General features: G+C 43.2%; 1 protein-coding gene across 2 annotated transcripts in view; it reads left to right on the top strand.

Annotated features, from left to right (window-relative positions):
- The window catches only part of ASTN2 (astrotactin 2), a 384,099-nt gene that overhangs the window by 84,294 nt on the left and 287,477 nt on the right, over positions 1-12,328 (top strand). For both annotated transcript variants that reach the window (XM_073600690.1, XM_073600689.1), the window contains exon 2: positions 993-1,180. In XM_073600690.1, the coding sequence (XP_073456791.1) occupies positions 993-1,180 (188 nt within the window). The remainder of the gene's footprint in view (positions 1-992; positions 1,181-12,328) is intronic.

Genomic DNA, 12,328 nt, shown 5'->3' with positions numbered 1-12,328 from the left:
GTTGCCCCCACACACGCTTGTCACCATCTGAACCAAATAAGTTTATCTTGGCCTCATCAGACCACAGGACATGGTTCCAGTAATCCATGTCCTTAGTCCACCTATCTTCAGCAAACTGTGGGCTTTCTTGTACATCATCTTTAGAAGAGGCTTCCTTCTTGGAGGACAGCCATGTAGGCCAATTTAATGCAGTGTGCGACGTATGGTCTGAGCACTGACAGGCTGAACCCCCACCCCTTCAACCTCTGCAGCAACGCTGGCAGCACTCATACGTCTATTTCCCAAAGGCAACCTCTGGATATGACGCTGAGCACGTGACCTCAACTTCTTTGGTGGACCATGGCGAGGCCTGTTCTGAGTGGAACCTGTCCTGTTATACCTCTGTATGGTCTTGGCCACCGTGCTGCACCTCAGTTTCAGGGTCTTGGCAATCTTCTTATAGCCTAGACCATCTTTATGTAGAGCAACAATTCTTTTTTTCAGATCCTCAGAGAGTTCTTTGCCATGAGGTGCCATGTTGAACTTCCAGTGACCAGTATGAGAGAGTGAGAGCGATAACACCAAATTTAACACACCTGCTCCCCATTCACACCTGAGACCTTGTAACACTAACGAGTCACATGACACTGGGGAGGGAAAAAGGCTAATTGCCCAATTTGTACATTTTTACTTGGGGGTGTACTCACTTATGTTGCCAGCGGTTTAGACATTAATGGCTGTGTGTTGAGTTATTTTGAGGGGACAGCAAATTTACACTGTTATACAAGCTGTACACTCACTACTTTACATTATAGCAAAGTGTCATTTCTTCAGTGTTGTCACATGAAAACATAATAAAATATTTAGAAAAATGTGAGGGTTTACTCATTTTAGTGAGATACTGTGTATATATATATATATATATATATATATATATATATATATATTACATTAAATGATAAAGTATATAATAACAGTAATAATAATAACAAAAATAATATATATTTTTTTAGAGATGTCTGGCACCAATGACGACCTCTCACTTGTATATTGGACGCAGAAATGGTTGGAGAATGGGACCCTTTATTTCCATGTATCATTGCATATGAGGGAACATACTTCAATCAGTACCTCCCCAACCATGCCGGAGCCTGTGCAAGAACTGGATGAACAACTTCACGTTCTACATGTATCGGTCATGGTGAGTGTTTCTTTCTTGTTACAGAAATAATGAGCTGTATCATTCAATTAAGACTGAAGAAATCATGGGTTGCTGTAAAAGAGTGATAGACTCAAGACAGACAAGTATTTACAATTGTGTAAACCCATTGTCAGAGATAGAAAATGATTTGATATTTGATTTGATATCAAAAGCACTGCACTGAAAACTGTATGGTTTTATTTAGAACATTAATTGGATCACCCAACCAGCCTGTTGGTCAGACCAAAACCAGACCATGATCAGATCATGACCAGATCAAAAACAGACCAGACCAAGACAAAACCTAGAACAGACCAGACCAGGACCAGACCAAGAACAATGCAAAAGCAGGCCAAGACCAAGCCCAGAGCAAGACCAGAGCAAGAACAGACCAAGACCAAACCACACCAAGAATAAAACAAGTCCAGACCAAGACCAGACCAAGAACAGAGCAAGGGCAGAACATGACCAGACCAAGACCAGACCACACTAAGACCAGACCACATCAAGACCAGACCATGAGGGGACGTGGCTAGGCTTAGCATGTGAGAGGACGTGCTCTCTTGTGCTCCTACCGAAGACCAGCTTAACAATCAGCAAAAGAGGCACCTCCCGGGTATGCTCGCTTGCAAATAACATCTCACTGAGCGGTTCTTCAGCAGGAACAGACCAAAAAAAGACCAAACCAAGAACAGACCAGACCAAGACCAGACCAAGAACAGACCAGACCAAGAACAGAGCAAGAACAGACCTAGACCAGACCAAGAAAAGACCAGACCAAAACCAGACAAAGACCAACCAGACCACACTAGACTGAGTGATAACCACTGCCAGAGCCCGTCCAAACAGACCTCTCTTTTCTACAAGTCCTGATGAAAGTGGCAATATGTGGCCCCCAAAACGTGTTGGATTTTTTACCTAATTCATGTTTGGTATAAAATCTTACTTTGAACTCTAGTATTTCACTGTGGCATTTTAATTTCGAGTTCCTCAGAGCTCAGAAGCAGCTTGTATATCAAACAGATGGACCAAAGGTGCACCATCATCACACCCTAAAACAATGCAATTATGAGTCACCAACCATTATTTTAAGGTTCCAGCACCATCAATCTACTATTCTAATGAATAAATTCAAGACTGGAATCTCCACCTAGATAAATGGAGCATACACATACAAAAGGGAGGCTTTCTTTGATTTAAAGATGATCTCTGGTTAAAAAAAAAATGCCCATTTTACCCGCCTATAGCAATTTCCAAATTTTTATTTAAAGCAAATTACTAAAAGCCCAAAATTTGCTATCACATTACAGGCCAGGTCCACTTTTTCTTTGTTCTGGTCTAATGTGGGAGAACCCTTCATGCATTGCCCATATTTCTTCATGACGTTGTGGACACTGGAGATTGGGTATCAGGGTATCATAGTCCATCACAGGGTCTTCATATGGTCTTCACAGGATACTTAAGTCTTGCATCTGTGGTAACATGATGTCACAAAATAAGCGACGACCAACAAGACTGATTGGCTGGCCTGAAGTACAGCTTTGATAGATGATCTCCATTACTGAATGAGGCATGTTGTCATGTGACAGCATAGCAAAATAAGGTCTTGGAAGCTTGTAAAAAAAAAAAAGACTGGTTAGGAGTAGGTAGGGTTGTACATTGTTTCCCCCTACAGTCGGTCTTTAGGACAAAATTAGAAGGACCATGTGTCTGGAAACTACCTTTACAGTGAATAGAAGAGCAGAGCTGCTAATGATCTTAGTACAGCTCTTAAAAAACACAAAGCGCAAAGAAATGGTTACATTTGTAATCTCACTTTATTTCCATAGATATCGGAGCTATGGAATGCTAATTGAATTTTAGCTTTCCTTCGTCCAAAACATGCAACTAATAAGAGTAATTCCACTTAGACAAAGAAAAACTAATTTGTCACTCAGAAGGGGGTTCTTTATTATAAGGATGGGCAGATTTTGAAATTCTCTTTAAAGGGAGATGGCGATGGCTATTAATGAATGAATGTCTTTGAATTTTCTCTCTAATGTGATACACACTAATTTAGCTCTGGATAGCGATTGTTTTTCCAGTGCGAGCTTGTGGAGTTTTTCACAGGAGGGGAAGCGAGGAAAAATGCCCTCTGTAGAGTTTCCACATACACCGCTATTTTTTTTTTGTTTAATCATATGTTATCCTATATAGTTTAATGCATAAATTCTACTTTCACTTCCCTACTTGGTAAATTCTGATTCCAGTCTTGACTTCAGCTGCACAAACCATGTTCTAGAAATCAGATCCCAGCTCCAGACCAGACATTAATCTTTCCCCAGTGAGATTCCACCTCCAGCACAAATATGGTTTATACCCAGGGAGATCTCACCTCAAGCACACACATTGGTCTGGCACTAGTGAGATCCCACCTCCAGCACACACATGGTCTGGCCCGATCAAATTCCACCTGCAGCACACACATGGTCTCATCCCAATGAAACCCCTCCTCCCATCCAGCACAAACATGGTCTCATCTTAGTGAGATCCCACCTCCAGCACACACATGGTCTCGTCATGGTGATATCCCACCTCCAGCATACACATGGTCTGGCCCCAATGAAATTCCACCTCCAGCACACACTTGTTTTCTTCCCAATGAGATCCCTCCTCCATTCCAGCACAAACATGGTCTCACTCCGGTGAGATCCCACCTCCAGAATACACATGGTATGGCCCCAATGAGTTTCTACCTTCAGTACACACATGGTCTCGTCCCAATGAAATTCCCCCTCCGCTCCAGCACAAACATGGTCTTACCCCAGTGAGATCCTACCTCCAGCATACACATAGTCTGGCCCCAATGAAATTTCACCTCCAGCACACACATGGTTTCCTCCCAATGAAATTCCTCCTGCCCCCCTGCACAAACATGGTCTCACCTCAGTGAGATCCCACCTCCAGCACACACATGGTCTCATCATAGTGCTATCCCACCTCTAGCATACACATGGTCTGGTCCCAATGAAATTCTACCTTCAGCAAACACATGGTCTTTTCCCAATGAAATCCCTTCTCCCCTCGGCACAAACATGGTCTCACCCCAGTGAGATCTCACCTCCAGCACACACATGGTTTCATCATAGTGCTATCCCACCTCCAGCATACACATGGTCTGGCCCCAATTAAATTCCACCTTCAGCACACACATGGAGGGTAGATTTACTAAAACTGGTGCACTTAGAATTTGGTGCAGCTGTGTTTGGTCCTACCTCAAGTGATTCCAGTGCTAAAAAAGAAAAAAATATATTATAGTTGTGTGTCTCATGGATGGTTAACTACTAGTCCACCCGGAGAATATATAACTTCAGTGATGTATATCCTTATCAACAATTAAAGTGATACAAGTGCATAAATAAACAGCATGTGTCTCAAGGATGGACACCAAATATTCCACACATAGACAAAAAATGACCACAGCGAATACACGTTTCTACAATGAAAAAGTCCTTAGAATAATCTAAATGTCTGTGCTTAATCTCTTTCTTCCCGTGTCACCTCTGTGCTCTCTGGCCTCTCACCTTAGATTTGCTTAAACCAGAATATGATGATATCTCTCAGAGATGGCGTAATGGCGTGGAATCGCCTCTAGGGGTCCTCTATGAATATTCCTAATGCTCTGCTCTCTAGTGATATAATGCTGTGTCTCTGTAATTCCTAAGGGGTCCTCTTCAATATTCTCCCAGTAAGTATAAATGAAGAAAGAAGAACACTCTCGTAGTGTGATACCGTTTAAAAGCAGGTTTATTAAAATAACAGCATAAAACTCACATTTTAAAAGCCGATAACCAGCGAAAATCCATGAGTGCCGAACTCATTCCCTTGCGGCATCACTTCTTATACCTCCACTCACACCCTACATGTTACGTCACAGTCACGTGACTTCTTCAGGGAATAATGGAGGATATGGGAAGTGTTCCTAAAGAGTGTGCTATAATAAATGATTGCAGCCATTTTCTAGAATTCCTGTATGGTTATACACTATATGTCATGGCAGCCATTTTTTAATGGATCTGATTAAGTATACAGAATCCCTGCTAGATCCCTGCCTCCTGGCAATTTGCCACGTCTGTTTATCCTAAAAATGCTCCACTACAGACACAGAGACAAAATCATTTCTTTAGCCAAGGGTAATATTGATGTGAACGGCTCTGAAGTTTCTTTCTTCATGGACTATTCTGTTAAAGAACCAAAAACAAAAGAGAGAGGGCGCACCGGCCTTGCACATTATCCTTAAAAAAGTTTAAAACGAACACATAAAAACTACTACTCACAAAGGTAGATGAAATTCACGCTTGAATGATCTTTTTGGCTAGTGGTGATCAATCCACTGATGGCAGTCTCTAGGTCCTACGGGGAAGACGTGCAAATCGCTGCTGGCTGACGCGTTTCGAAGGTAGCGCCTTCTTCTTCAGAGTGCTACCTTCGAAACATGTCAGCGGCAGTGATTTGCACGTCTTCCCCGTAGGACCTGGAGACTGCCATCAGTGAATTGATCACCACTAGCCAAAAAGATCATTCAAGCGTGAATTTCATCTACCTTTGTGAGTAGTAGTTTTTATGTGTTCGTTTTAATAAACTTTTTTAAGGATAATGCACAAGGCCGGTGTGCCCTCTCTCTTTTGTTTTTTGTTCGATTGCTAGGATATCCCTATCCTTGAGGGCAGCAAGGCCGAAATCTATCGTCCATCCTGAACTTTGAACTGTCGGGCTTACACATTTATGTGCAAGAGTGTTTGTTTTGTTGTATTGGCTATTCTGTTAAAGACCAGACCATAACTAGACGGAGACCAGACCATGACCAGATCAGACCAGACCAAGACCAGACCATTACCATATCAAATACAGACCAAAAAAATACCAAACCAAGACCAGACCAGACCAAGGCAAGACCAGACCAGACCAAAACCAGACCAAGACCAACCAGACCACACTAGACGGAGTCATAATCACTGCCAGAGCCTGTCCAAACAGACCTTTCATTTCCACAAGTCCTGATGAAAGTGGCAATATGTGGCCCCCAAAACTTGTTGGATTTTTTACCCAATAGTCACCATATTCCTGATGATCTCTATTTCTAGAAAATGTCTGACAAAGAAATGGAGATCTTCTTTTTGATTTGGCTATTGATTTATTGTTTGACAGCGCAACACTACCTCTTTTTCACTTAATCACACTCATTCGCCACGGATACGCCATTTAGTGAGAGCAGTTGTCGTTTACACATATATATTTCCTACTTCACCTATACATAGTGGCGGCGTGAGAGTAATACACATTATCACTCAATGTTTTGACATTGGGGACTCTTACCAATGCTGCCATCTCTGTAGACATTCTGTAGTTTTCTGTGGATGTCGGACAGCCTGCCCCCCTCCTTCATCAAGAACTCAGCATCCACAGAAGGCTACAGAATGGAGTTTTTTTGGAGTTTGGAGTTGACCTCATTGAGAAGAGCCATGTCTTGTCATTGGTGACTCTAGTCAATGCTGTCATCTCAATAAACATTCTGTAGCTGTTTGTGGACCACGGAAAGCCTACAACCCTCCTTCATCAGGAACTCAACATCCACAGAGGGCTACAGCATGCTTATGGAGATGACCCCATTGAGAAGAGCAATGTCTTGTTATTGGTGACTCTAGTCAATGGTGTCATCTCAGTAAACATTCTGTAGCTGTCTGTGACCTCGGACAGCCTACAATCCTCCTTCATCAAGAACTCAACATCCACAGAGGGCTACAGCATCCTTATGGAGATGACCCCATTGAGAAGAGCAATGTCTTGTTATTGGTGACTCTTATCAACGGTGTCATCTCTGTAGACATTCTGTAGTTTTCTGTGGATGTCAGACTGCACCTCTGCTTCAGTAAAAACTCAATGACGGCATGTTGCTTCTGCTTGGAATCCATTGTTTACCTGCAATGAAAGAGAAGAAGAGTTGCTCTACCAACATTTAAAATTTGCATGACCTATTACTTTCCATGGGATGGCAATAATACTCCTACTCTCAAGCTGTCTCGTCTCCTCCTCCCATGCTCATCTCCAGGATTTCTCCAGAGCCTCTCCCATCCTCTGGAACGCGCTACCTCCACCGGTCCGGCTATCCCCTACTCTTGCTACCTTCAGGCGATCCCTGAAAACGCATCTCTTCGGGAAAGCCTATCACGTCTCCAACTAATCTTCTACCACTCCCATCAGCTCAGTTACAACCTTTTGTACCACCTGCCCCACCCTATTAGATTGTAAGCTCTTCTGGGCGGGGCCCTCTTAATCCTCTTGTATTTTATTGTATTATGACTGTACTGTCTCCTTTTTTATATTGTAAAGCGCTGCGTAAACTGTTGGCGCTATATAAATCCTGTATAATAATAATAATTTTATATATGTACAGTATATATATATATATATATATATATAGATAGATATATCTATATATATATAGATATATCTATCTATATCTATCTATCTATATAGATATAGATATATCTATATCTAGATATATCTATATTTATATATAGCTTTTTTTGGGGGGGGGGGACTCCTTGCAAAACCTATTGCATCCCTCCAATGTAAACATAGAAAGCTATTTTAGGCAAATGTTCTACAGGATATAATTAAAAAATTACCATAGTCGACAATAGATGTTTCGCACTTGCATTTTCACTTAACAGACATCATTATGTTATGGAATGAATCAAACGATTCATTACTGTGCTGTGATCATTGTTAGCCAAGTGTCCTTTTGAACCAGAACATTTGTTACTAAATCAACATTACTGATTAGACAAAATAAATGAGAGCCTCCCACCTACTTGGCTCTTCTACATGTTTGATTGTCTTTTCATCATGTCTAGAAATCTGCTGTTTGGCTCGGATCTAAAGCAGATTTCCAGCAGATCAGAAAAAAATGTTAAATCGTTTACCCAAATCTTAAAAAAAAAAAATAATTAAAAAAAAAAAAAAAGCAGCAATACTCATCTTCAATCCCTCACTCCTCCAAAAGATGGTGCCCCTCTTCTGGACTGATTTTACCTTCTGGAGATGACCAGTCAGTCATGGTCATCTCCCCCTCCCCCCTTCCCATGGTTATTCTATCATGCCAGCCTGTGCTCACGTTACTATAGCATAGGCCAGCTTTTTCCAACACAGAGGAACCCTTGAAACAACTTTCTAGTCTGAGGGAACCCCTGCTAAAAATGACTATATCTATAACTCATGATACATTTGTGTGATGGTCAGAGGGAAGAAGGCTCCTTACACTTGTGGTCATTGGAATGACTCATTGGGATAAAAATACATAGTACATTAATCGGCTTGATTTATCTCTGAGGGGCGGTGTGAAACACGTTGGGCGAGTCTGCCATTCATTCCAATACCAGTTGGCCTGCATCGATGTGCAGCTTCAAGGGATCCATCCTTTGCTCAACAGTTATTTCGGAGCCTTCCTAGGCCTTCACTCACAGTGGTGAACACAGGATTGCTTTTCCTTGTAGCTTGAGCGGCACACATTTTCCACTACCGGTATACATTGGTATAAAAGGCTTAAGCTGGACATTATATCAGTCTACGCGTTTAGAGGAGTTACCGCTTCTTCAGGACTGTTAAACAAGTTTTTGTGTGTAGCTAAAAAGACCATAATCCATCTATGATGATCAATGAACCCTTCCACCTGCTGCAGGGGTGATAATGGAGCTTCTACTAAGACCCCCTACCTGGCTTGTGGGAGGAGATGAGACATCCAGCGATGTATAGAGGTAAAACCCATGAAGTCAATGTTTAAATTAACAGGTGCTGCGAGATGTATCCACACCTGGGAGCCATTGGTAAAAGCTTTAGATGTGACTAAACAAAGCCTAAGGGGTGTATTCAAAAAGTGCTGTACAATCCGACAAGATGGTTTATGCTCAAGATAGAGACTTATACATATCTCTCACTTCTAATCTCATCATGTCATACTTACCCCTAACGCATGGGCACAGAGGCAGCATATGATGGGCACAGAGGCTGCATATGATGGGCACAGAGGCTACATATGATGGGCACAGGTTGCATATGATGGGCACAGAGGCTGTATGATGGGCACAGAGGCTGCATATGATGGGCACAGGCTGCACATGATGGGCACAGAGGCTGCATATGATGGGCACAGGCTGTATATGAAGGGCATATGATGGGCACAGAGGCTGCATATGATGGGCACAGAGGCTGCATATGATGGGCACAGGCTGTATATGAAGGGCATATGATGGGCACAGAGGCTGCATATGATGGGCAAAGGTTGCATATGATGGGCAAAGGCTGCATATGATGGGGACAGAGGCTGCATATTTTGGGCACAGAGTCTGCATATGATGGGCACAGAGGCTGTATTATGGGCACAGGCTGCACATGATGGGCACAGGGGCTGCATATGATGGGCACAGGCTGTATAGGATGGGCATATGATGGGCACAGAGGCTGCATATGATGGGCAAAGGCTGCATATGATGGGCACAGACTGCAAATGATGGGTGCAGGCTGTGTATGATGGGCGCAGGCTGTGTATGATGGGCGCAGGCTGCATATGATGGGCACAGAGTCTGCATATGATGGGCACAGAGGCTGTATTATGGGCACAGGCTGCACATGATGGGCACAGAGGCTGCATATGATGGGCACAGGCTGTATAGGATGGGCATATGATGGGCACAGAGGCTGCATATGATGGGCAAAGGCTGCATATGATGGGCACAGACTGCAAATGATGGGTGCAGGCTGTGTATGATGGGCGCAGGCTGTGTATGATGGGCACAGAGGCTGCATATGATGGGCACAGGCTACATATGATGGGCATATGACGGGCACAGATGCTGTATATGATGGGCACAGAGACTGCATATGATGGGCACAGGCTGCATATGATGGGCACAGAGGCTGTATGATGGGCACAGAGGCTGCATATGATGGGCACAGGCTGCACATGATGGGCACAGAGGCTGCATATGATGGGCACAGGCTGTATATTATGGGCATATGATAGGGACAGAGGCTGCATATGATGGGCAAAGGCTGCATATGATGGTCAAAGGCTGCATATGATGGGCACAGAGGCTGTATGATGGGCAAAGAGGTTGCATATAATGGGGACAGAGACTGCATATTTTGGGCACAGAGTCTGCATATGATGGGCACGGAGGCTGTATGGTGGCCACAGGCTGCACATGATGGGCACAGAGGCTGCATATGATGGGCACAGGCTGTATACGATGGGCATATGATGGGCACAGAGGCTGCATATGATGGGCAAAGGCTGCATATGATGGGCACAGACTGCAAATGATGGGCGCAGGCTGTGTATGATGGGCACAGGCCGCATATGATGGGCACAGAGGCTGCATATTTTTGGCACAGAGGCTGCATATGTTAGGCACAGAGGCTGTATGATGAGCACAGGCTGCATATGATGGGCACAGGCGCTGCATATGATGGGCACAGTATTTTTCTAGTTTGTTTGTGCCCCCCCCCCCCCCAAAAAAAAAAATAATTTTGAGCACCAGCCGCCACTGACCGTCATCCAACTTAGCACCATGAGGTTGAATCTCCCCAATGGGGACAAAACAGCAAAAAACACTTCCCACTCGATTCCAAAATTAAAAAAAAAAATAATGATTTGCCTTTACACACACTTTAAGAGGATAGCCGGTACCAAGGGCAAAGCTGTCCTTTAAGTCTTTAAAATAAAATAGCTCTTTTATTCAATCCATGTAATGACAGCGCAGCACGAAAAAAATAAATCCTCTGAAAATAAGTAGCAGTGTTTCATGCCGTGCACAGTTCTTTCTCAGTCTGGAGTGGCTAGCTATTTAGTTTTTAAAAGACTTGATTGAAGTCCTCAGTGTGGATTACTTTGTTGGAGCACAACAATAATACTATACCTAAAGACGGAAAATTATAGGAATCTATGATTTGCAAACCATGGAACAGACGGAACACGGCTTCTGAATTAAGCTAATCTACCTTGGGCTGACCAAAAGAAAATGTGCAACCTTAAATTGGAAAGGTATCGCAAAGCCATGTTGGCCTTCAGATGAAATAATACACTCGGTGAGGGCGGTCTATCGGGGCAATTTTACAAACTGTTTCGGCATAAAATTGCCCCAAATTTTCAAAAAAATATATAGTTACCAAATGTATCCTAACCACTTAACGACAAGTAAAAATCAGTACTTTTTTTCTTAGAAAATTACTTAGAAGCCCCAAACATTATATATATATATACAATATCTCACAAAAGTGAGTACACCCCTCACATTTTTGTAAATATTTTCTTCTATCTTTTCATGTGACAACACTGAAGAAATGACACTTGTCTACAATGTAAAGTAGTGAGTGTACAGCTTGTATAACAGTGTAAATTTGCTGTCCCCTCAAAATAACTCAACACACAGCCATTAATGTCTAAACCGCTGGCAACAAAAGTCAGTACACCCCTAAGTGAAAATGTCCAAATTGGGCCCAAAGTGTCAATATTTTGTGTGGCCACCATTATTTTCAAGCACTGCCTTAACCCTCTTGGGATTGAAGTTCACCAGAACTTCACAGGTTGTCACTGGAGTCCTCTTCCCCTCCTCCATGACGACATCACAGAGCTGGTGGATGTTAGAGACCTTTCGCTCCTCCACCTTCCGTTTGAGGATGTCCCACAGATGATCAATAGGGTTTAGGTCTGGAGACATGCTTGGCCAGTCCATCACCTTTATTCTCAGCTTCTTTAGCAAGGCAGTGGTTGTCTTGGAGGTGTGTTTGGGGTGGTTATCATGTTGGAATACTGCCCTGCGGCCCAGTCTCTGAAGGGAGGGGATCATGCTCTGCTTCAGTATGTCACAGTACATGTTGGCATTCATGGTTCCCTCAATGAACTGTAGCTCCCCAGTGCCGGCAGCATTCATGCAGCCCCAGACCATGACACTCCCACCACCATGCTTGACTGTAGACAAGACACACTTGTCTTTGTCCTCCTCACCTGGTTGCCCCCACACACGCTTGTCACCATCTGAACCAAATAGGTTTATCTTGGTCTCATCAGACCACAGGACATGGTTCCAGTAACCCATGTTCTTAGTCTGC

Source organism: Aquarana catesbeiana, linkage group LG09 (assembly GCF_042186555.1).
Source record: "Aquarana catesbeiana isolate 2022-GZ linkage group LG09, ASM4218655v1, whole genome shotgun sequence".
Classification (NCBI taxonomy): Eukaryota; Metazoa; Chordata; class Amphibia; order Anura; family Ranidae; genus Aquarana; species Aquarana catesbeiana.
The sequence above is the reverse complement of the archived record's forward strand: the minus strand, read 5'-3'. Positions and strand labels throughout refer to the sequence as shown.